We start from the raw sequence: 26,931 nt of genomic DNA, 5'->3' as shown, positions 1-26,931 counted from the left end.
GATGTTAACACCCCACTGCCACAAAGAAACATCAACTAGACAGAAAATCAACTAAGAAATAATAGAACTGAATCAAACTTGTGAACAAATGGACTTAGTAGACATGTACAGGGTGTCCCATCCAACAACATCAGTATATACATTGTTCTCAGCTGTACATAGAACATTCTTTAAAATATAACCATATACTAAACCACTGAACATGCTTAAGTAAATGCAAAAGAATTGAAATTATCCCATACATATTATCATAAGGCCATGCAACTAGAAATTAATGACAAAGAAACTGCAAAAACTCCATAAAGACATGGAAATTACATAATACACTCATGAATAACCAATGGGTCACAGAGGAAATTGAAGAAGAAATTAATATCTATAAGAAAACAAAAATACTAGTAGAATTTACCAGAACCTATGGGATGTAATGAAAGCAGTCCTCAGAGGGAAATTCATTGCAGTGAATTCCCACATCAAGAAAGCATAATAAACACAAATAAACAACCTGATGCTACACTTGAGACATCTAGAAAAAAAAGAGCAAGTCAAGTCCAAAGCCAAAACAAGGGCAGAAATTATAAAGTTCAGAGCAACAATTAATGCAATAGAGACTTATAAAACAATACAAGAATTAATGATTCAAAGAGTTGATTCTTTAAAAGAATAAATAAAATTGACAGACCCCTAGCCAACTTTATTTTAAAAAGGAGATAAAAAAAACTCAGATCCATGCAATAAGGAATTAAAAAGGCAAAATCACTACAGACCCTGTGGAAATACAGAAGATTGTCAAAACCTCCCTCAAAAACCTTTACTCTCATAGATTTGATAACACAGAAGAAATGAAAAAAATTCCTAGAAACATGAATTACCAAAGCTGGATCAAGAAGATGTAAAACTGCTGAAAAACACACTTTCAGTTAATGAAATGGAACATGTAATTAGCACTTTACCAACCAAGTAAAGCCCAGATCCTGTTGGACTCACTACTGAATTTTATAAGAAATTCAAGAAAGTCTTACCTCCAACACTCTTCAAACTCTTCCATGTAATTGAAAGGAAAGCAATTCTCCCTAATTCATTCCTGGAAGCAAAGTATTACTCTGATATCAAAAGCAGAGAAAGACTCAATCAAAAAAGAGAACTACAGGCCAGTCTCACTCATGAACGTAGATGAAATAACCCTTAACAAAATACTAGCAAAAAGAATGAAGCCAACCATTAAAGATTATACACCATGACAAAGAGTGATTCATTCCAGGAATGCAAGGATGGTTCAACTTACCCACATGAATAAAACTAATACATCATACCAATAAAGCCAAAGACAAGACTCATATGATCATTTCAACAGATGCAGAAAACACATTTCATAAAATCTTATTCATAATATGAAACCTTCAGCAAATCAATGTAGATGATCTTTACCTCAATCTGATAAAAGCCATCTATGACAAACCAACAGCCAGCAAACTAAAAGCTTTTATTCAAAAATCAGGAACAAGACAAGGATGTCCACTGTCACCATTCTATTCAATATAGTGCTGGAAATATTAGCCAGAGCAATTAGACAAGAGAGAGAAATAAAAGGAATAAGGATAGGAAAGAAAAAGTTAAAGTATCATTGTTTGCAGATGACATGGTACTCTACATAAAAGACCTCCAAAAATCCATTGAAAGACTTCAAGCTATAATAACCAAATTCACTAATGTAGTTAGATACAAAGTCAGTAGTCAGAAATCAGTGGCATTTCTGGACACAAACAACAAACTCACTGAGAGAGAGAAACAAGAGAAATCACACCCTTCATCATAGTATCCATAAAATGAAATACTTAAAAATCAGTTTAACAAAGGAAGTAAAAGATCTCTCAGTGAAATTTACAGTACTCTGAAAAAAGAAATCAAAGAGGATCTCAGAAAATGGAAAGATATTCCTGTTCATGGACAGAAGAACAAGCATTTTGAAAATGACCATTCTCCAAAACTTGTTATACAGATGCAATTCCAATCAAAATACCATTAACATACCTCACAGATCTAGAGAAATCATTTCTCAAATTCATCTGGAACCTGAAGAGACCTAGGATACCCTTCTGTTCTGACTCTGTTTTGCTTAGTCACATTTGGTTGTATTCTCTTCAAAAAAAGTTATAAGAACTGTGGCAGTAATAAAACCCAAAAAGTGTAATTGTTATTGTAAAAAAGAGAAGAAAGGAAGGTGGACTAAGGGATGGATATAAGCACAGGTATGTTTGAGTGGGTAGGATGGAAAACCATATTACTGAGCTTTTGTTGGATCATTGAATGGAACTGTCTCCAATATCACTGTATGAATTTCCACTTTATAAGCTTTAATTTTATAATTTGGACAACTGTTTCTAGGAAGACAATATGTAACCTATTAACTAGTGATTTCTTACTGTATATTTTTTTCTTGAAATTCTGTATTACTTGTACCCTTTTACTGCTTTGTTTTTTTTTTTTATGTCCTTTCTTTTTTCTCTTTAAATAAAAAAAAGGAAGAGATCTAGAATAGCAAACGCAATTCTGGGCAACAAAGGAAAGGCAGGATTCATCACAATCCCTGACTTGAAGTTATACAACAAAGCTACTGTGATAAAGTCAGCATAGTACTAGAATAAAAACAGACCTGAAGATCAATGGAATAGATTAAAAATATGACCACAACTACAAACACACTCACAAAGAGGCTAAACATTTACTGGAAGAAAGATAGCCTCTTTTATAAGTGGTGCTGGAAAAAATTGGCTTCCCATACGCTGAAAACTAAAACTAGACCCATGTTTATCACTGTTTACTACTCTAAAGTCAAAATAGATCAAAGATCTAAATGTTAAAACAGAAACACTAAACCTGCTGGAAGACAAAGTAGGTAGAAACCTTGAAGACATAAGGATAAAGTAGAGAGTTCACGAACAAAAATGAAATTGCACAGGAAATACTTCCCAGAATCAACAACTGGGATCTCATCTTATTGAAGTTTTGCATGTCAAAAGAAATCTTCAACAGAGTAAAAAGAAAACCCATTAATTGGGGAAAAACCTTAGTCAACTGTCCCCCAGACAAAGGACTTCTATCTAGAACATATAAAGAATTTTTTAAAAAAAATCAGACCCCCAAAATTCAAAGACCCAATCCAAAAATAGGCATCTGAGATAAATGCACACTTCTCAGCTGAAGAAATACAAATGGCAAATAAATACATGAAAAAATGTTCATCATCATTAGTCATTAGAACAATGCAAATTAAAACAGCACTGAGATTCTATCTCACTCTGGAAAGAATGGCCAGGATCAATAAAACCACCAATAACAAATGCTGGAGAGGCTGTGGGGAAGAAGGAACTCTTCAATACTTTTAATGGGAGTGTAGACTGGTGCAACCACTGTGGAAATCAGTCTGGAGTTTCCTCAAAAAGCTGAGATTGGAAGTTCCATTTGACCCAACTATTTCACTTCTGAGTATATTCCTAGAACCGAAACCATCATACCACAGTGATATATATGCACCCCTCCCCAAATGCCCATCAACTGAGAAATGGATAGAAAAGATGTGGTATTTTTATATAATATACAAAAATATACTAGCTATTAAAAGGATCACATTGAGATTTTTATAGGTAAATGGGTGTGACTTGAGATCACACTAATAAGTGAAATAAATCAAATTCACATGTGTAAATACCATGTTGTCTCCCTAGTATAAGAAACTGTAAAAGTAAATAAGATAAAAAAAATCTTCCGCTATTGTGAAAGGGTAAAAACTTCTCAAAGGGGAAAAAATAACTCAGAGAGGGAAAGGAGAAAAGAAGGAAGACAATTAGTATAGTTAAGATGTTTGTACTACTAATTTTATTAGTTCTTAGAAGAAAACAACTAATAGTTACAGGATTAGATAAATTTTGCATGTTTTATGTCTGGTAGTCTGGATAACTCTTTTGAAGATAACTGCAAAATAACAACCTTAATTACGTTCCCTCCACCTTGTTTTGAATATCTGTATTGTTATTGTTTTGGGCTCTTCATTAGTGTTATATATTTGTCTCTTTTGTTTCTTGTTTTTATAGTATTTTGTTTTGTTTTGTTTCCCTTTAATAGAGAAAGGATAGATGTACATGCATAGGCTTACACATGCCTAAATCTTCTAAAGAGTTTATAAGAATTAGGGGCTGGGGATTTAGCTCAGCGGCATAAGCGCCTGCCTTGCAAGCAGGCAGTTGTGAGTTCGATCCCTGGTACCGATAAAAATGAAAAAGACCAAAGGAAAAAAAAAAAAAGAATTTATAAGAATTGGTTTTATTACATGTAATGGTATCAACAGCTACTTGGAAGAAAATGAGACATTATGGTAGCCATTCCTTTTTTCCTATCATCTTGTTTTGATGTCCAATAATGTTTTTATTCTTTTCTTTGATTGATTTAAGTCAGTTTTCTAAAATTCAGTTCATTATATGTGAAGATATAGTCAGCTATTTTGAAGAGAACACGTGACATTACCATAGCCATTGTTGATTTTCCTATTGTCTGGTTTTGAAGGCCTGTAATGGTTTCATTCTTTTATTTTGATCAGTTTCATACTATTTTGTTTTGTTTGCATTCACTGTGTGTGAAGATATGGACAACTATTCTGAAGAAAACAAGAGACATTGTGGTAGCCACTGTTGATTTCCTGTTGTCTTATTTTGAAATCCTGTGTTGCATGCATTATTTTGTGATCTGCTTTGCTTTGTTTTATTCTCTTTATAATATAAAAAAGACACATAAAAGAAAAATATTTCAGTTTTTAAAAAATCTATATATTCTTGGCATTAAATTATAGTTACTAATATTTTTCTTTGGATATTAATTTTTAAAAGAAAAGCTAGAGTTGAAGTAAGAATTTAAAAACATAGTATAAAAATAAAACTTATTACATACACAAGAACTTCTAATCTGTCTATTGTCCAGGACATATTCTAAGCAGGTCACAAGACAGAATGATCTGGGAAAAACTTCCCAAACATGCCAATTTGAAATACTGTCTCTGCAATTTTGAACATGTTCCTTACCACATGTCTCAGATTCCTACTGTCTCATTTCAATTCTAGCAGAGTTGTCTTAATTTGGAATTATTTACAGGCAGATGAACCAACACAATTATCTTTTAGCATGAATGACTTATTTAACAAGCTGTTGGATTGCAACAATCAGCATTAAAGTTTTTAATGATAAAATACTAAAATTGAACAATTTCTAACTGCCTCTTTATCTCCTCAGTGATTTATAAGACATAGGAAATTTAAATTATGCACTTCTGAGGCTTTGGGGGATTTTAAAATTAAAAGTGTTTTATTTTTTCTATGCAGTATTCTAATTTTGAGCCCAAGGGAGTGCATTGAAATGTGCAGTGAACCACTCGGAGAAAAAACCAAAATGTTTAAAAGCTAATTAAATCCACTGAGGAAAGACATAATGACAATGAGAAAGATTGATAAATGGGGTCATTACTCTGCAGTCATAAAATCTACCTATATGCTACTCTTTTTCTAGGGAACCTTCGTATGACAGACTGTATTCTCCAAAAACGAGCCTGACAGTATCTTTCATCTCATATGTGATTCTTTGCGTTCATCCCTTTGATAAATGGAGCCTGTATCAGTCAGGGTTTACTAGAGAAACAGATACAACACCAGATACACAAATGTATAAGAAATTACAAGATTGGCTTACAATGGTGAGCCACAAAGTCAGATGAAGGGAGCATGCAGAGCATGTCTGCCTGCTGGAGGTTGAACAGTTCTGCCCAAGGGCTGGAGATTACGGCAGTGTCCCCTGCAAGTCTGTATCAGGAGGCTGATGAATCTATGGTGGAGCACTGAAGAATCTGTGACAGAAGGCTAACGAGTCCCATGTGGAAGCCAAACAATCTGCGCCCAGAAGCCAGGAAACAACGTCCAAGCTGAGGGCATAGACTGGAGCAGCAATCAGTCTCTCCTTGCAGCAATCAGTCTCTCCTTTTATTGTATGCTGCCTACCTCTCAGGAGTAGATGTAGCAATCACCAGCTGCGTGCCCTGGTCTTGCACAGGCTGATGATGTTACGAACTAAAGACCTTGGCCCCCTGCTGAATCACCTAAACTTCCGACCTTCTCAAACTGGCACAGTGAACAATATCCTATTATAGTAGGGGCTTGTCCTCTACACCTCAGGATGTAGAGCTGCTGAGTCAGTTAAGCTTCTGGACTTCTCAAATTGACACAATCTATCAACCATAACAGAGTCTACCCTCCTCCTCTGGGATCTGGGCTGATCTGCAACAAGAATGAAAGAGTTGGTAGGCAACTTCCAAGGTCAACTCACAAAACAGTGTTCACTTGGAGTCTCTTGGCATGCTCTCTATTGGAAAAGCACAACCATTCTGTGCTGTTCCACATAGCCCTGGAAAGTATGAAGGTATTGACCCATTATTTATTCGAGCTTCCAGCTGGCAGGCTGAGCCAACTAGTCACCTATAGAAGCAAGAGATCTTGAAATAGATTCTCCAGCTTCCTTCCAATCAAAAGACTACATGTGACAATGTGGAGAGCAGAGATAAGCTGTTCACACTGAATTATCCCCCAGTTGCAAGTTGATGAGAAAAATATATGACAGCTGTTTTAAACTATTGCATTTTGAGGTAGTTTGCTACACAGCAATAGTAATAGCTACCGTGTTTCTTATACTTCAAAGCCTAAAAATTCCACTATATTTCTCAGATTCTTCTGCATCTCGAATTCTAATATAGAGAACTATAAAGTCTGAAGATAGTATTATATTCCCATTAATTGCAATGTAATAATAAATTACTTATTATATATTTGCTCATGATTTCCGACTTGTTGGCCAGAATTTAGAATAACCAAGTGAACAAAGGTCTTCTTTCTGTCCTCTTGGCTCCCATTGATGAGCAAGGGTATAGAGATAATGATATTTCTGCAAGTTGAGGTATCAAGTACTGGCATTTTAGCAGTAAGAGCTACATCTTCTCATTCCAGGTTCCCAGTCCGTAAGAACCTACTTGTGAGCACGTGCCTGTAGTCTTACTGCCTTGTGTGCCTTTCTTCTTACAATACCTAGGAAGTTTTCTTCTTGTTCTGAACACTAATTCAGCAGTCTATACAAGAAATGTTTAGATGCTGTTGCTATCACCCACTCATCACTTTTTAAGTATCTTCCCTTTCATCCACTGCTGCTGTAGCTTCCAAGCACATCTTCCTCTTGTTCTTCCCTTATTCTCAGCACTGCAGCCAAATAAATCTTTTAGAAGCACAAAGCTAATCATATCAATCTATTCTCCATCCTGAATTGTTTCAACCTTTTATCACACAATGATTTCACTAGTTGAAGTTGATTCAAATATCACAAGCTGAGGTCCTTTACCCACACTTGTACTTTTGGGAAATGTCAACAAGAGAATGTGCCTCTTTAGCATTAATAACCAATGCTTAAAAATAAGCGGAAGCATTCTTACCTATCAGCAAAGCCTACAAGAATGTTCTCTAATTCTCACTTCCATTTTGATCACACCTTCCCACTGTGGCTACACTGGCTTTATAAGTATCAATACTAGTCTGACATTGCTGCCATTTATACCCATGTACACACACACACACACACACACACACACACACACACAAAACTATGTCAGATCCCATGATAGGTGTTAAAGATACACTGGAAAAAGAAACATCATCAGAAGAGGCTCTAAGACAGAAAAGATCCTCGCAATGGAGGTGAAGGAAGTTCTACAGTTGACTATTATTTCTCAAGGTAGTAAAACCCAAACAGGGACATCTGGTAGAAAGCAGTACATAGAGTATAAAGCTCAGGTAAGAGTTTGGGATTCATTACAGACATACACGATATTCAGAGAGCTTGGTGGCATGCATGTAAGGTAGGGAAAGAAACTACAGCCAGGAGAAAAAATCTAAAAAGCGTCAATATTTAACATCTGGACAGTTGAATAAAAAGCTACAGAAGACCATTATCTCCATTAATATTTTACACATTGACCCATTTGCTTATTTCAGCGATTGTTAGGTGTTAAATTTCACAGTTCATAAACCAAATAATAACACGGTACCAGCCAAGTATTTTAACATAACTAGGCTAGTTTAGCAGTCCACACCCCATCTTCTCTGTTGATCATCCCCACGTTTTACAGCACCTACTCCAATTTCCTTCCTATCTTCCATATGACTTCTACTTACTTCTTTCAACCTAAAAAGAATAATCCTTTTTCTATAAATAGTTAAGTGACCCAAAAACATGTTCTTCTTTTTTATTGAGGCTGCTTGACTTGTTTATTCTGAGCCTGTATCACCATGAACCAGGCTAAGAAATGAACTCAGGGTTATTACAGCCAAGTACAGTTTATCTACGAAGTCATGTTTGGCAACAGCCTAGAATAATCTTCAGTTAATCAAAGACGAGAGTGGTTTCACAGAAACCTTATAGGTCTCTCTGGCTATGAGTGTCCTAGGGTTTATGAATTTGTTATTCAGTGACTTGGTACACATCATCAATCAACATAAAACAGGAAAAGTACTATAGTATTATACCAACAATTGAAGAGATGTAACCTCTTAACAACGTCTTTTTGTAATTCTTGCTAGTTTTATAATTATTGTTGGTAGCAAATATTAAGATTGAAAGTTAAAACAAAACTGGATACAGATAGTGACTGAATTAGCCCTCCATGACTAGCTCCAGGATAGCCAGGTTTTCTCACTGGATCCTTTCCATGAAACTCAGGGCTTGTAAATGAGGTTACCCTGTAAACGGCCAACAAATATATGTAATTCATTGTTTGAAAAGCTACAACTATACAAAATAAAGGGCAAGACTTTGCATAACTGCGTAAACTGTGCACAATGTCTAAGAAGAAACAAGTTCTATCAGTAATTGAAAATTTCTGTTTATCACAAGTTTCCCTCAAGAGGCATTAAGTTGTTTTTGCCTTAATAAACTACACATTTTAGGATTTTTAAAGGAAAAGTGTGTTTACCAAGCAACAATTTTCTCTAACTCTCAAAAAAGTTCCATATTGGTTTGGTATATCCCAAGTAGCCCATCTTTAAAAAGTAGTTTATAAGTCAGATAGGCCCAAAATTGTATCAAGTATTTTGAGGGTCTTCCACTGATCATATTCAATATCAAGTTTTCTCATGTTAAGCAAGTCATTTAACTTTGTGAAACATAATTTTCTCTTCTGTAACCAAGTAATTGTTGTGGTCCCTTCACCCCTACATCTACTTTTACGATGGTCATTATAGAGCTGATAGATCTATTGCTTGTATGAGCAGCAGGAATCTTTGAGGCATCTTTCAAAGGTACCCAAAGGATTGGAGGAAAAACACAAATCTAAAGTCTCATTAGCTTTAACTGAATTTCAGACAAAAATATTATTTTGCAAGAAGGAATAACAATGTTTCTGAGCATCACCTGGATGTCAGGTATTTTTCTTATACTATCATATTAACCTTTATAACCATCTTATGAGTTACTGTTATTCATGTTTTATGGAGAAAGAAATAGGTGCTGTGTTGTAAAACTGATCACACTATATCTAGTGTGGAAACCTGGACAACACTAACACCTTACTTGTATTATCTGCAAAAGGCCCAAAGAAGCAAGAATGATCTGGAAGTCTACAAAATTAGATTGGTGTTCCATACTTTGTTTTGAAAACCAAGTTCACCCAAGTTGTGTTCTTCCAAATCAAATTGTATTAGAACACAGCCATATTCATTCATTTATGTGTTGTCTATGACTGCTTCACACTACAATGGTAGAAATGAATAGTTATGACATCCTTGGACTACAAAACCTAAAATGTTTATTATCTGGTCCTTTATAGAAAGAAAAGCAAAACACTGAAGCATTGTAGATTTGTAATTGCAACTCACTCATCCCTATGTTCTAAAACCACCTTTGTTACTAAAATTCCTGCAGAATAAAACTTCATTCAAAGTCAATGTAGTGTTTGCTGTTATCCGGCTATTTAAGTGTACTGACATTTCCTTTTCTATCCTGCCATCAACAGTGACACTGGATTGCCCACCCTTTATCACTCACTCCCTTCATCTTACAACCCAAAGCCCTAGCAGAGAGCTCAATAGGTTTCCCTATTGAGATTCTAGCTTTGCAGTTCCCACTCAATCTGGGTACTCATCCAAACTGGGGTGGAGGCTTCTAAATTGGGAGTGGAATCAACGTGACAAAATCGTATGTTCTAAATGATTGTGTGACGGTTAAAAGATATAATAAAACTTTGTTTTAAAATGGATTGTTTATCTCCATATACTACTTGTAACAGGTAGGTCCAAGGCCTTCATCAGTTTTCTTTTTTAAAAAAAAAAAAGCACAAAAGATGTTTTCTCAATTGTTATACACCCTGTGTGTATTACCTGCTTATCGCAAAGGCAGAGTCAGACTCATGAATAAGGACACAAGCAGTTTGTGAAAGTCAGACAAGTGACTGACATACACCTTTAAAAGTAAAAGTATTTCCCACAAGGAAAGAAACAACAAAGTTCTCTTAAATTCAGTCTCTTCATAACAATTTGAGGTATAATTCACATGCTGTACAGTTCACACTTTTGAAGTATACAATTCAGTGGTTTGTAGTATAAACCACGATGTTGTGTCACCATTGCCATGATCAATTCTTCAATATTTTCCATACCCACAAAAGAACACTATGCTCATTAGCAGTCAATCCATTTACTCCCAACCGTAAGAGTAACCTCTTATCTACTTTCTCTGTACTGTTTTGACTGTTTTCGGCATTTCACATAAGTGAAATGATATATGTGGCCTTTTGTTTCCTTTTATTTAGCATGTAATCTTCATCTATATTGTAGCATATATCAGCACTTCATTTTTTACTGCTGGATAATATTCATTATATGGATGACATTTTGTTTATTCATTTATTAGTTGATAGGCACTTAGGTTGCATCAATTTTTGGCTAATTTTAATAGTTGTGCTATAAAGATTTATGTACATTTTTGTATAGACATCCTTTCACTGATCTTGGTTATGCCAGCAGTGTTTGAAAGCTTCAGTGTCTTTGTACTCTCACACTGCACTTGTTATTATGGTTTTATTGTAGCCATTCTACAGAGTAATAAAATGTATCTCACTTTGGCTTGATTTACATTTCCTGGTGGCTAGTGATGTTGAGAATCTTTTTGTGTGCCTATTGACTTCTTTTTTGTATCTTTGGAGAACTTTCAATTCAAATCTTTTTGTTCACTTTTAAACTGGGTTACATGTCTTTTTATGACTGAATTATAACAGTATTTTTATATTCTAGATACATGCTTCTTCCTGACCTGATATACGATGTATAAAATTTTTCTCTCATTCTGTGGGTTTTTGTTCTCTTGATAGTGTCCTTGGAAGCGCAAAAGATTTTAATTTTTAGTATGTCCAATCTATTCTTTCCTTTGCTATTTTTTATTGCCCTTTAAGAAACCATTGCATAATACACAATGTGAAAATTTATGCTAATGTTTTCTTCTAAAATTTTATAGTGTTAGACAAATATAAGATTTAGGTATTAAGTCCATTTTAGTTAATTTTAATATTTGGTACGAGTTAGGGGTCCAATTTCATTATTTGTATGCAGATATTCAAGTTTCCAAACATCATTTGGTGAAAAAGTTTATTTCCCCCATTAAATTTTCTCAGCACCTTTTTAAAAAAGCAATTAATCATAAATAGTGTTTAGCCTATATTACTATTTTAATGCTATCGAAAATTATTTTCTGAATATCACTTTAGTGCATTCATTAATACTTTATAGAAAGACAACAAAACTCTGTATTCTATAATCTATTGAATTTCTTTATTATTATTTGTTCTGGGTATGCCTTTGGATTTTCTAGATTCCCTGTAGATAGATTCTCATGCCTATTACTGGCAAATAGAAGTTTATTTCTTCCTTTCCAATCTAAGTAACTTTCATTTTCAGAGTACAGAGTGAATAGTAGTAACAAGAACAGAAATTCTTGTTTCTAATTGTAGCAGAAAGTAGGTTGATCTTTTGCCATTAACTGATACAAGCTGTGAGTTTTTCATAGATATATTTTATCAGGTTGAGGAAGCTCCTATGATGAAAGGATGTTGAAATTTGTTAAATCCTTTTTCTTCACCTAATGAAGGGATTGTGTGGATTGTGATTTTTATGTCATATGTTCCCTTTTCCAAATATTGAAGAGAAATTTTCTAAAAAGCCATATACTTAATATATTATAAATTTTAACAGGTATAAAAATTTAAAAAGGTATAAAGTAGTATTTTTGTAGAAGTTTTTAGATAAGTAGTTTAAAAATCTGAAATGATTAATTTGAAAATTAGTAAAACATAATTATATGAGGTATTTTTTCTGGCCACAACACTAAAATTTCATTTACTGACTGCAGGAAAGTATATTATTGTAAGAAAAGAGCTACAATAAATTAACAAATAGCATAATCACTAACACTTCTATAAAGACATGGAAAAATACACAGAAGAAATAGTATTAAAGTTCTTTGTTAGTGACTGATAACTCTTATTCCAAATATTTTCATTTTAAAAGAGATTTAAATTTCTAAAACACCATTGTATTGATTTAATCAAAATATATCAAGTTTTGTACTTTATAAAATAACATATTAACAAGCTTGTCACACAAGTGTTGAGAACACTGTTGCCTGGGAAGACCACAATAAAAAAATTCCCAACTATAATTTGATTGTGCTCTGTGTAGTGTATAGAATGCCTTCTTGTCTAATCTTCTCCAATATTGGTCCATAGATCTCTTTGGAAAAGGGGCCCATCAAGCCTTTGGCTTCAATTTCACCTGGAAGAAAACAAATGTGGTACTAAAGGTTCATTTTCCCAGCAAGAATCTCTCCAGAGAAAGGATCATCCTAGCAGCAAATGCAGAGGCAATGCATTGTTGGAGAGCTGAGCATTGTTTAAATAGCTGCTTAAATACCCTCTACCACATAATTACTTAGTGCTCTGAAAGGGAAAATGGTTAATCTGGGCTTAAAAGCACCACTGACCTTAAGGACAGTGACAAAATTTGTTCCATTAACTGCATCAATTCCAACCAAAAGGAACTGAGTACAATCTGGTTATTTAGACACAGGCACCTGGTAGGATGACTTAACAGGTCTAGGCACTTCCTACAGGAGTATACTGACTCTCTTCACTCTGGGTCCTCAGAAATTGGCATGTAGTTTAATTTCACATTGCTTAATATCTAGACATGTTTTCTCTTTATTTCATTTATATGCTGTGATGTTTTTCACTTTCTCAATTCACAAAGGTCAAATGAGGTACTCTTTTCATAGACGATGCTTACTGAATATACATGTATAAGCGTATGCATCCATAATGTAATCATCAGTCAGCAGTGTAAAGGCAGTATTTGCTCAATATAAATTGCATTTAGAGTTTTCCTCTTTTCTCAGGCTATTGATACACCATGTGATACTCTCTCGCAATGCCGGAGGGCAGCATTAATAAGCCATAGCTCCCAGTTGGGAATGAGATCCTGAGGGTAAACAACCTACATTTTACATCAAGTGCGTCCAACCCATAGCCTGTAGGCTGCATGCAGCCCTGGACAGCCAGAAATGCAGTGCCACAAAAGGCAACTTCACCCTATTATGTAATATTTGTCAGTGATATTTTTCATGGCTCGGTTGCGGGACTGGGGAGGCACAAGGAAATGCTGTTTAGGAGCGGACACAGCATGGCACTAATCATCCCTCCTGCACCTGCCTCCTGCACCAGACACACTGTCAGTCTAGCTGAAACCCAGGCTGTCAGGCTTTACATGACTTATGTGGCTATGGTAACTAAGACACAGCAATCACTGATACAGTATCTCAGTCCCCCTCCATGGGTGCACTTTGAAGACTGGTTTTTATTGTTCTATGCAGACATGAAAGTTTTCTTCTTTAATTACTAAGCTTGGGCTTTTGTTTTAAAATCTATAATAAAAATATTTCAAGGTAACTGAGGTTTTATTTATCTACATTAACTATATTGTATAGTTTATATGTGGCCAAGACAGTTTCTCTACATACAATGAGACCCAGGCAAGCCGGATGTTTGGACATCATGGTGTGTAGGCTACTGTGCTGATACATTATGGGGTTCAGCGGGTTAAATGTATTCAATGCATTTTCAATTTAGGATAGTTTTATTGTACAATGAATTTATTGGGATGTAACCCCACTGTAATACTATTAAGTAAATATTTTCTGCTGTTTCAAAGATACTTCTTTTAAAATAACAAAAAATAAGGCAAGAAAGACTGGAATAAACATTTCATTTTTTTTTTTTTTTTTTGTCTTTTTCGTTTTTATCGGTACCAGGGATCGAACTCACGACTGCCTGCTTGCAAGCAGGCACTTATGCCGCTGAGCTAAATCCCCAGCCCCTGGAATAAACATTTCCTACTTTGTGGACAAGTGGCAGCTTCACATAGTATTTCATGGAAGCATCACAAAGACTCTAGGAGTTAAGGGTGACAATATCCACTTTCAAAATGAGGAAACTGGCTCAGAGATGCTGAATGACTTGCCTCTCATCACCACTCAGCTCTCTTGCGACTGAGCTGGGTGGAAATCAGATCTAATTCTCCTCAGTTCTGAGCTATCTACAGGTCAGGTATCTTCAAAGGTGGCTCACTTTTAATCAATGTCAGTGTTATGCTTAAGACTCACTATTTAATGTCCAGGCACTGAATGACCTGAAGTGTACACATAGAGGCAGAATCAAGGTTCATGTGAACAGAACTTACCATCAAGCAACATCTTGGCTGCCATGGCTGTGGGTAATCCCACAGTTTTAGCCATTGCTGAAAACCCACTGAAGTCTCCATAAACCACAAGATCAATGGTTTTATTTTCTAAATGTCCAGAAGGATGTCTGATATCAAAGCTGTGTCTCATCACAACCATATCCTTTTCCTTAGGGCCTTAAAGTAAAAAAGATATTTTAAGGTGACACTATCATTGTATCTCAAAGACAGTATTTCTTCTCCTGTTCCTATCTCTCTACTCTCATAAATCTCTCTCCCCATTGTACATGTTCACCAGATGGCTATCTATACTGCTTTTAAGTCAAATTGATTTAGCTCAGCGACATAAGTGCCTGCCTTGCAAGCAGGCAGTCATGAGTTCGATCCCTGGTACCAATAAAAATGAAAAAGACAAAAAAAAAAAAAAAAAGTTAAGGAAATTAAAAGTTTGATCACAACTCTTTGTTGAGGGCAGTCTCAGTAAATTCTAACTACAGTTACAAGGTCACAGCTGCAGAGATCACACAATTGTCTCCAGAAAAAGCTCCCTTGGCATTTCTCTGATACACTGGAAGCAAAACTATTTTTTTCCCTTTTACATGGCAGTTAAGTTCACTCTCTCACCCCTACATTCCACTCCCAATATTGAAACTGAACCCAAGGCCTCTTGTATGCTAGGCAAACACTCCACCACTGAGTAACATGCCCTGCCCTTTCTAATTTCATCTTGAGCTAGAGTTTTGCTAAGTTGCCAGACTGGCTTTGAATTCTGAATCCTCCTGCTTCAGTCTCCCAAACAGCTAGAACTGCAGATATGTGCCACTTTACTTGGCCCCAAACTCATTCTTTCTTAGTAAATCCCATGTTTTGCCCTCTGGCTACAGCTGCTTGGCTCCAGCTCTCTAATCTAATCCTCTGGTTGCACTGACTCTATCTTATGATAGAGTCTTCCAGGGAAGTTATACTAGCACCCCAGAGACTACCATAGGAGAGTTTGAAGGCCAAATGTTTGGATAGAGCATCCATGAGGGACTCCGCCTGTGGGACTTGTTCATCTCCAAGCAAACCCAACCTGAAAAGCACAAGAGGAGGCTGCATTAGGCAAGTCCTGCACATGTTCTCATTAGGGAAACAGAAAAGGGTCCATGGAATTTTAGCTTTCTTAAAGTTTTTATTAGTACATGTTTACTAATGATTACACTACTGTGGTATACTGAGATTCTATCTTACCCCAGAAACAAAAGCTATCATCAAGAAATCAAATAATAACAAATGTTAGAGAAACCTCTGTGAAAAAGGAATCCTTCTACACTGTTGGTGTGAATGCAAAGTAGTTAAACCACTATGAAAATCAGTACAAATATTCCTCCAAAAACTAAAACTAGAAATCCCATGTGATCCTGTAATTCCCTTTCTAGGTATTATCCCCACCGAGTTACAAATACCTTATTGTAGCAGTACATGCATACCCATGTTTATAGCAGTATAACTCAAAATAGTTAAATCTTGGAAGTGGTCTACATGTCCATCAATAAATGAATCAATAAAGAAAATGTGCTATTTATAAACACTGAAGTACTACTCTGCCATAAAAAGGATAAATTTGAGTCATTTGTAGGAAAATGGACCCATCTTGAGACCGTAAGATTGAGTGAAATAAATCAAGAATGCAAGCTTAAACATTGCATTTGTTCTCTCATATGAGAAACTCAAAAGCTAAATAAATTAAGGTACAAAATAAGACAGATAATAAGAAACAGGGAGGGGAGTGAGAAGGGAAAAGAAAGAATATGATAAGAGAATTAAAATATGTAGAATTCTATCTTGAAAAGGCAAATATAAGATAACTGGTCAAGTTCTATGAATATACTAAATTGTGGAAAAACACAAATAGCAGTATTTTCCCCTCCAGAATCAACCCCAGACTCCTCAAGCATTGCTCCTTGAGGCTGAGCAGACACGACGCCTTGTAAACTCACATTGTTACTAAGCTTTGTTAGATCAATTTAGAGATTAACTGCACAGCAGTCATGTGTATTAATGCATTAAAGAAATTTAAGGAATATCAAGAGAATCTTATGCAGCAATGCAGAAATATCCCACTTTGTCCAGAAGCCAAGTGGAGAAGTGCTTGAAAAGAAGTATTTTCCAAATTATTCATGTCACTGGGTTGCTCCCTTTGTCTACTTTTTAATCTCACACATACATGGTACATGTCTTCTACCAATTGCAGGTCAACATTTGAGCAGCTAATTAATCAAAGAGATGTAAAATGTTCCTGTATGTTTTGACCTTCCTTTGACTAGTTAGGACCAGGTAATCACTGATGCAATGGACTTTACTCTGGATGAGATGATGGATGCCTACCCTTCAGCAGCTTCCAGCTGGGTGCTGTCCCCTCCCAGCTTCCTAAGGACAGCTTCCTTAAGCACACCACAAGTGGAGGAGCGTGAAATCCCAACTAGATCACACAGCAGCTGCTTCTGGTTAGGAAAATAAAGACAAAAATTCTAAATTCCTAATAAAATAAGAAATATACTAGTTGAGAATTTACCCTGTTAAGATACTATACTTAAAATGCATCTCATGTTATTAAATTAGAAACAATGAGCAAGAGTAAATTGTAATGATAATGACTGATATGCTGGGGTCACCACTAAGAACACCTGTATTAAGCTTTCCAATCCACTGCCTCAATGTGTTTCTCTGTATAAACACTAATCACTCCTGTCCAAGTAAATTGATGTTAAGTAAAACTTAAACTGGAAAGGCTCACAGACTCACACATACAAAACCTGAATTAAAAACATTTGTCCATTCTCTTTATGTCACTTTTTTAAAAATTTCTGTTGAAATAGAGGCACACTGGTTTAAGTTGAATACTGGTAATAAGTTAACTCCTGACAGGTAGCAAAAGCTCCTCTTTATATTCAGTTCCAAATTTCCAAAGTTCTTCCAACCCCAAACCCTAAAATTTGTGATTAACACAGGTAAAGTCAGACTCAGTATTTGAACTCAAATTATTTATGCTTTGGCATATGCATAGTCAACTCAGAGAACTAATGGAATTAGAAATTCAGTTCCGTGATATAGCAGCATCACTCCTGGATTGTCAGCTTCAGACTGCCCAAGTAACTCCTGTCACCACTTATATGACTGCGAGATTCCAGAGTCAATGTAAACAGCAAGGACATCTTTTCTCAGAGCTCAGGAAGCCATGCAGTGGGAAATGTTGGGGCAGCAAACTGGCCTGGTGTGTCAACCTCAGGCCATTTCCATCCTCCAGTAATGGTGAAGGGAAAAGGAACCTTCAGGTTAGATTGACTTCCTGTATCAGCTACAGATTGAATTCTTTTGCTGACCCAAGGCACAGATCACCTCTGACCATTTCAGAAGACATTCTGAAGAGCAGCAAAGAGCATGTAATTTTACAGTCACTCACCCAAGTGAGAGAGCTGACCTCAGATCGAAGGGAGGGATGTGCTTCTCTGTTTATAAGACCCAATTTTACAAATCCATTCAAAGCTTTGGAATATCCCTAAATCAAGAATTAATAAGAAATATGTGAAACATTTTCCTCAAAGAAGAACTAACTTTTCTTTTTTGAAGAGGTATCTATTGTGATACCTATTTTAATACACCAGTTGAAAACAGCTGTTTGGGGGTGAGGATACAGCTCAGCAGCATAAGCATCTGTCTGGCAAGCACAAGGCCCTGAGTTCAGTTCCCGGTACCCATCCACTACACACCCTCCAAATGAAAATAATTGTTTGTATTGTTGATAGAAATAAAATTACCTCCAAGCTCAAAATGAGATCAACAGTATCAGAAGAATTTCACCAGTTTATATAAAAGAAAATATCTGGCAAAACTTGGGTCTTTACTTCTGTTTTGGGTGCCATGTGAGTGGTATTTCCTGGCATCCTAAGGTCAAATGTTTACATGAGCTATATCCTATCAATTCAGCAGAATATTATTTCTTGGAACTGTCAGTTTTGCCCTTTCTTACAATGGAAAGGGGAAACTTATAAAGCTGATAATCTTTTCTACTAATTAAGAACCAGTAGCCTATACAAGGCTTATAAGGGATCAGGGAGAGAGGTAAGTATTAAAGATATTTCTAAAATGTAGACATGATGGCACTACACCCAGAAAAAAATTCTTACAATATTTAAGTATGCGTAAGAAAAAAATAATATAACACACACGTACACACACACACACACACACACACACACACACACATATATATATATATATATATTATATATATATATATATATAATATATATATATATATATATATATATATATATATATATATTATATATATATATATATATTATATATATATATATTTACACATATAATAAAAAGGGCAGCCATAGAAAAATGAGACAAACCACTGGCCAGTTTCCATATCAATATCATAGAGGTATCTCTGCCAATACACTACTGTTTTTCATTAATACCATTCCACACATGAACACCACCCCAAGTATCCTCAACTTCAATCCCTACATTAGATTATAAGGGAGACAGGGCAGACCACAGATAAGGACGTGGTATTAAGAAGTATGGTACAGAGAACTGCACTGTAAAGAGGGCCTGGAGCAGGCAGATGTGAGTGGTGCACATATCTGGGGGCAACAGTCTCTTAAAGATAAGACACAGCAATCTGAAAGTACAAAGAAATAAAGGGTCATCACTGGCCAACCTGTATGTCTTACAGCTTGCATAAAACAGACAATACAGGAAGTGGGTACTGGGTAACACACACAAGACAGAGCACCTCTGTGCCACTAGCCAGAATCTTCATACACTCAGATCTGAAATCAGACCTCTGATTGTTAGAGAAATGGGTATTTTAGGTAATATATAATTTTATTGGGTCGAATAATGTCCTCCTTGAAAATTCATGGCAACCCAAGATTCAAACTATGGCTTTATTTGGATACTTTGGGATGGAATATTAATTAAGAACCTCTGGGCTGGGGCTTTAGGTCAGCAGCACCAGCACCTGCACAAGGTGATGAATTTGATTGCCGGGGGGGGGGGGAAGAACCTCAATATTAAATCAACCTGGAGTACAAATCCAATGATTTACTCCTTACAAGAAGAAGAAAGAACATGACAAGATGAGGTGATATAAGACATAAGATGAGCTAAATGAGGTAAAAATATTGCAGGCAGTCAGACAGGGCTAGGTCATTGAAGAAGACAGTGCAAAAGATAAAACAGTACCACTGTGGGTGGAGGTACATTTACTTAAAGCCAGGCCTCAAGACAAAAACTAATGACAATACCCATATACTTTCCTGAGAGAGAAATAACAATACATGATATTCTAAGTAGGCACAGTCACCTGGATGGGGGACCAAGACCTCCTTGGCCCATCCCTTGCCAGAAAGATCCTTGCTAAGTGACTTGCTTGCCCAGTGGATCAATATTATCTAAGCGTCTATAATTGTAACCGCATTTGTTGCCCACAGTTTTGCCCCACCTTATACCCATCTCATGATTTTGTACTCACCTCATGGTTTTGCTCTATAAAACTTCCTTTGGAAAGTGGGCTCATGGGCAATCCACTTTCTGGGTCCTCTCCTATCTCTCTCCCAGGGAAGAGCTGTCTTTTCCTCAATAAATATTTTCTGCTCTCACCCTCCTTTATTCCTTAGAATTCATTTTTCAGTTTTGGGGAATACGAACTTGGCATATCAGACACCTAACAGGTTGAGGGTTACAGTATTTCCCTTACGTCATTTGGAGGTCCTAGATCATTCCCTTAGCAGTACAGGATGGAGCAAAGACTGTACTGATCTGACCACAGCCTAAGCTTCCAGCAGGTACCAATTTGCCCACATTTTGATTTCTGTATTTCTGAACAGTGATTAAAAAAACAAACAAACAAACAAACAAACTTCTGTTATTTGAAACCACGCAGTTTGTCAAAATTTAGTATGCTAGGAAACTATTACATGTGTTGTCTCGATATGGTAATATTTGAAATTGCTCTTTTGTGGATATTTGCACTTGTGCTTTGTTCCTGTAGTCTTACTATGCTTAAAATTTTTTTTCAGGTTTGTTCTGGGGGAGCCCCTATTATCCTATCACTTTTCCCAGGCCCAGGTCCTGTACTTCTAATGGTGCTGACTCCATCTTAAGCTTGAGAAATGTATAATGTGGGTCAAGGCTAAGTGAAATCTTTCTTTCCACTGACCTCAGGGAAAAATCAGTAGTATGAGGAAAAAATCATGTTTTCAGCTATTGGAAAGAGCTTAATGAATTTAACAGGCTATAAGAAGCCAAAACATTGCCATCATGTTGCCAGACTTTATGCTTCTGTGATTACTAGGAGGAAAGGCTGAGAGACAAAGAGAAATGGTGAGTTCACTTGACCCCAAGGAGGGCCAGTGAGGTGACTTGAACCCCAAATCTCTGAAGCTGACCACCTATCTGCCCGTGACTTCTAATGAATCAGTAAAGTACCATTTTGGCTTGGAGCTTCTAAAACATTCAAACAAAAGAACCCTAAGAAAACTGTCCTTGACTTGGTTTATCACCTTAATTTTTTATTACTACAGAAAATTAAGTATATGTACCTCTTACATCAAAATTGGCAACGTCTTTAATCTAAAATATAGCTCCTTACCTTGTATCTCAATGTTCCCCGTAACACAGTGTGAGCAGATGGAATGCCGTAAATCTCGGCATACCTGGTGCTGTCTCTGTTGGGATAGCCTTCCAGATTCAGTCCAGGGAAGTAATCCACAGATGTGACAGCATCCAGAAAGGAGACTCCTCCTGCAACATTCACAACCTGGAGAATGTTGGAAAGACACATGTGGTTACAGACTTTTGTTCCCCTTGGGGCTTATTTATATCGATGTCACAAAATAAACCAATAGAGGTTTTTAAAAAATTAACAAAACCACCATAACAGCATCCCATAGTGAGAGTTATAATAATTTATGACTGTTATAATAATTTATGACTGTCTTCCAAGCTTTCAAATATTAAGAAGTATTCTATTTTATTTAAAAAAAAAAAAAACCTGAAGGTCTTGTTTTCTGTTCTTAGCCAAGTAAAATGGCAATGAATTATGGCCCACTACTTTGCTTAAGAAAATTAATGAGCTAAAAGCAACATATGCTTATTTAAATAGTTTCTATGCTCAAATATCAATGACAGTATCCTCTCCTCCCTCCTCTACTAGGGTTTGAGCACAGACCCTCTGCAGTGAGCTACATCCCTAGGCCTTTTAATTTTTTATTATGAGAGTCTCACTAAGTCATTGAATTGTGCAAGCTGAGTTTGCAGTCCTCTTGGCTCAGCTTTCCACAGTGCTAGGATTACAGACATGCACCATAACCAAACCCTCTCGCCTTCTATTTGCAATACTCCTGTACCCCTTCTGGAACGTATATTAGACACTAGATTTACATAGTACATTTACACATCCAGCATTTATTGAATTTCTACCACATATGTGTGAGGAATCACATGAATTGTTGGAAAAACAAGAGTGTCAAATAACTTGCAATTCCTGGCTTCCTTTCACTCTTATTCATTGAAAACACATTTCCTGAATGTCTACCAAGTGTCAGGAACTGTGACAGAGGATCTATAAATAGTTCACAGCACTAGATTAGCACATAAAGGTGCATGTTGAGGATGGTGAAGGGCAGAAGAGAGATCTCCCATCACATCAAAGACAATGCCAAGAGCATACAGTGAAACTCAAATAAGTACAATATCATCTTAAAGTGAACAAGTTAAATCATCCAGTTCCCAAACTCCTTTTTTATCTCATCAGTTTTCTTGCCCGTACCCATTCCCCAGTACACAGTAAAATGGTTTTTGTCTTTAAAGGACAAAAAATAAGGGGTTAAATTTTATTTTGTTGTGAGGTTTGTGATTGTCCTTGAGATAATGGAAAGCATTCAGGACTGAGAATGTTGGATTTTGTCCTGGTTGCACTGCTGGAAATAATTTCTGACCACATTCTTTAAAACTGCACAAAGCAATACCATAGGAGGTTGCTACCAAAGGAATAAAAGACAGATTCAGAGGAATTTCCCCAAAGGAATCTTGGTTTAAACCTAGTAATTCCTATAGCATATTTGTAGATGGGCTCCACATGTGCCTGCCATAAGGAAGAAAATGGAGACTCATTTATATATAGCTAAAATCCCATAAGACAAAGGGTTACATCATCGGCAGTACCAGGATGGGTGAAGTCTTCTCACCATGCACAACCCTAATGGTATGGATCTGAAGGACGTAAGAGATGTTTTCTTTTAATGCTCCAGTGACCCCCTTGGTTTCCATATGAACATCTCCAAAGAGGTCATTTCTGTACTTTCTGAAAACAAACTTCTTATAATAGGATTCTAAATTTATTTAGAAAACTTAACAAAACAAGAAAATGTTACCCTTTAGGGTCTCCACACCCATCTGATTTCTATAATTTACAGCAATTCTAAATTCCTGCTTGCTTATTTCAAAGTCAAGAGAATTTTTTTAAAGAAATATTCAGTAAAAATCACAATATCCCAGCACTTTACTAACCAGTAATAAATCAGCTAGTTCATAAGTTTATCATCAGATCCTTGAAGAAAATCAGGAAATGTAAATCTAATGGTAGAGATTCATTTAGAAAGACTGACAGTAGGCTAAGCAAAGTGACCCAAAAATTACAGGGTGGATAATCATTACCACTTGACACCAACTCAAGAGCTTTATTTCTAGTCATATATCATGAGTTAAATAATAAACCTTGTTTTCTTTACTATTAGCAATGACTTGGATGAAGACAGGATAAATTTATCTTTTTCAAGAAAAATATTTATTTCTTTTTGCTCTCACAATGCTCATTCTCAATCAAGAGCCACTCCCAGAAGAGATAACAGCTCATTACTCATGGCTCTTGCAAGCTTTTCTAAATCCAAGTCTTACACACACACACACACACACACACACACACACACACACACACTTCCCTATCACTGAGAATCACTGTCATGCTTTAGAAAAAAATATTAAAATAATCACAATAAACCTGATCCATAGAGTGACAGGGAATTTAAGACCTAAAGTACATGTTTATTTATACATTCATTTAACAGGCCTCACCACCTGCCAGGAGCTGCATGTACCACATCTCTAATTCATGCCATAACATGTTTTTCTGATATAGAAACTGATGAGGTCACCTGGAAGCAAATTTCAGCCCAGTTCTACGTGGCTCCAGTGTCATGGTGTCTACCTGATCTTATTTCAGGAGCGGGATTCTGGTAGGGGCACTGGCACAGTATGGCAGCCCATAAAACACAACTACCAACAGAGAAACTGGAACTAAGAGAATATGTATCCTTGACCACAGATATGCAGAAGAAAACCACATTTATTAGGAATCATGCAAGAAGTCAGAAGTAACTGGCTGAAACTTACTGCAAGGATATAAGGCAATGAGACACATCTTAATTCATAGCTTACTTTCTAATTGTTGAAAAAGCTTAGGGCTTCAATTTAAGAAGCAGCCAGAAAAAAGTTCCTTGGTTTCCTGTTATGATTCTGTGAATTATTTAAGGCCTGCACCATGACAGAGGGTGATGGTGTCAGAGAATGTGGAGGCACAGAGTACGAGAGGTTTTAAGAAGTATAACAATGTGGCTTGGAAGACAGACTGATACACTTGAGCTGCTGAGTGAAGAGTGTAACACCCAGAATATTCTTAGGTACAACAATGGTTGTCATTAAGGTCAGAGAAAGAGTGGGGAATAAAGAGGCTAGAGTGGTCAGGAAAAGCACTGTCTGCAATGGGAAACTTGAGAAGGACCTTGAATAAAGTATCATTTTGGCAAAGAAAAGAGAAACCTCATGCTCTCTCTTCAAATACTCCATAGTGCCACAGAAATGTAAAAAGCACTCCTTCTTGCAAAGAGAGTTAAGATTCAGAGGGTAAAACTTTGAATTCAATTAATATGACTTTTGCTACCTGAATACAACCTTTCTCTTTTCCTGAGCTCTCATTTCTAAACTGATGACATGCCTGTCAATATGCTGTTAGGCAGAATGCAGTCTATGTCACCTCATTGGGTCATATGGTAAGAACTTTGCATACAAAGTATGCTGCAGATACAGAGCCGTAGGAACTGGCATCCAACTTTAGGGGGTGAAACATACAAACTAGAATCATATATGATAAAAAAAAAAAAGTTTGGCAGAATCTAGTAAAGTTAAAGTGAAACTTTAAAATAAAGCAAAACAGAAATCCTGCAAAGCTTGTATAGTTGTCCTTCTCTTCCTGGAGTTCACGTAGCCAGTGGTGACAGAGCTGGCTAAAAACCCAGGCCCCTAGCACGAAACCTCTTGTTGTTTCTACCAGGCCACACCCCAGTGACTTCCATTCTTACCTTCCTTATCATCTTCATGGCCTCCTGAAGACGATTTGGCCTAAATTAAGCAGAAATTGTCCTAGCCTTTTGAGGGCTATAGGACATTCTGTTTTCCAAGATTACAAAAGTAGAAGGAAACCACAGGAGACTGGTTACAGCATGTGAAACAGTGTGTGCTTGATAGACTGAGATTCTGGCCAACCCTTCATGATTCATGGAATTAGAGAGTAGATATAATGGCAGGGCTCACATTATAAATGGAGACTTATGTCCAAGGGACTTGATAATTGCCTGGCCTTTGATGACACTGTGAAGAATGGCAGCACTTGGATGCATCTTTTTTGGTGTCAGCCTAAAGCATCCTGCTTGTTTAGTAGTGTTTTCAGCTCTTGTCCCATGGTTATCAAATCATTTATTCTCAAACTCAGCTGTACATTTGAATCACTTAGGAGAGATTTTATTTATTTAAAAGAATTTTTATAGAAATATGTTGCATGTTATTATCAGTCATGGTATTTCATGTCTGTGACATACAGCATAGCTCATGGACTTGGTTGCACATGGAATCACCAGGAGAGTTTAAAAAGTATGAATGCCTGGCCCAATCCCTAAAGATTTTAACTGGCTGGCATTTGGGGATTTAAAACATCTCAAGAAATTATAGTTATTTATTACAGAGTCTATCTTTCCTGACATAAAGCAATCTGGAAAAGGGGGAAAGAAGAAGTTTTGGAGATACTTAGAAGTGGGTTTGAGTCTCAGTTAATGACTTTAGACATTCTCCTGAACCATAGGTTCCTTATTTTTAAATGGCAAGAATAATGCTAGAGCCTGAGAGTTTTTATGCTCTATCACACAATAGCTGGGGAAGAAATGTCATTTTCTTTCTCTAACAAAATAACTCTTATTTCCAAGAGCCACTCTCATCTAACTTTGAAATTCTCAGGGGTCAGGAACTTCACTTAGTGTAACAACCTTTGGTATCCCTCCTAAGTCCAACATCTGGAGGTAGACAGCAAGTATCTTACTGAAATACAGTGAAAGGTGACTAGTATTTACGTATTTAGAGAGGAGGAGATTTTCTGAAACACTTTGCAAGAAGCCAAAGAGAGAAGGATGAGGAAAGGCTTTGCTGGCAACCATGAGAGCACACTAAAAAGGACAGAAGATTTACTCAGGCAAGGAAAAGATAATGCAGGAAGTGGGCAGCATGGCCATTCCTAGATCTTCTGAGCAGGGACGGAGTTCACTTTCATTAGGCAGTTACTGCAGGTTTGTATTGTGAAAGCCCCCACAGTGCAACTTCACCTTTCCATTGAGCAGGTAAGTAGCAGGCTGCATTATGCCCATCAAGACTCCCAAAGGACTCCAGCTAAACTTGTATCGCAAAGGATTATCTGAGTGTTCAGGGGCTGGAATCCCACCACAGTAGGAAATGTAAGATTCAACCTGCAAGTTTAAAAAAACAAAACAATAAATTAGGGAGAATTCACTATAAGCTAGGAAAAATAATGTATTTAAATCATTGAGGATAATTATATGAATGGGGTCATTGTGATAGTCATCATTCTAATGTTACTACAATTTTCTTTTTCTTCTTTTTTTTAAAGAGTAGGAAGAATTTTTTGTGAGAAAGAACGTTTCTGTCTAGCAGGGGCAGACGGAAGCCCAGAAAG

The 26,931-nt window shown here is 36.4% G+C and overlaps 1 protein-coding gene across 9 annotated transcripts in view; it reads right to left on the bottom strand.

The window, feature by feature from the left end:
• The window catches only part of Aass (aminoadipate-semialdehyde synthase), a 117,332-nt gene that overhangs the window by 29,103 nt on the left and 61,298 nt on the right, over positions 1 to 26,931 (bottom strand). For 8 of the 9 annotated variants that reach the window (XM_013158384.3, XM_063241549.1, XM_063241547.1 and 5 more), the window contains 7 exons: positions 26,564 to 26,704; positions 21,508 to 21,675; positions 18,298 to 18,393; positions 17,223 to 17,338; positions 15,839 to 15,927; positions 14,856 to 15,032; positions 10,501 to 12,896 (listed from right to left, as the gene is read on the bottom strand). In XM_013158384.3, coding sequence (XP_013013838.1) covers positions 12,778 to 12,896; positions 14,856 to 15,032; positions 15,839 to 15,927; positions 17,223 to 17,338; positions 18,298 to 18,393; positions 21,508 to 21,675; positions 26,564 to 26,704 — 906 coding nt within the window. In that variant the 3' untranslated portion in view covers positions 10,501 to 12,777. Of the gene's footprint in view, positions 1 to 10,500; positions 12,897 to 14,855; positions 15,033 to 15,838; positions 15,928 to 17,222; positions 17,339 to 18,297; positions 18,394 to 21,507; positions 21,676 to 26,563; positions 26,705 to 26,931 lie in introns of those variants that run through there. The other variant, XM_063241553.1, reaches the window with a different exon arrangement.

The sequence above is a fragment of the Cavia porcellus genome, unplaced genomic scaffold (assembly GCF_034190915.1).
Source record: "Cavia porcellus strain 051 isolate PalLab524CR breed Dunkin Hartley unplaced genomic scaffold, mCavPor4.1 scaffold_2, whole genome shotgun sequence".
Taxonomy (NCBI): domain Eukaryota; kingdom Metazoa; phylum Chordata; class Mammalia; order Rodentia; family Caviidae; genus Cavia; species Cavia porcellus.
This window is presented reverse-complemented; position numbering and strand designations above follow the sequence as displayed.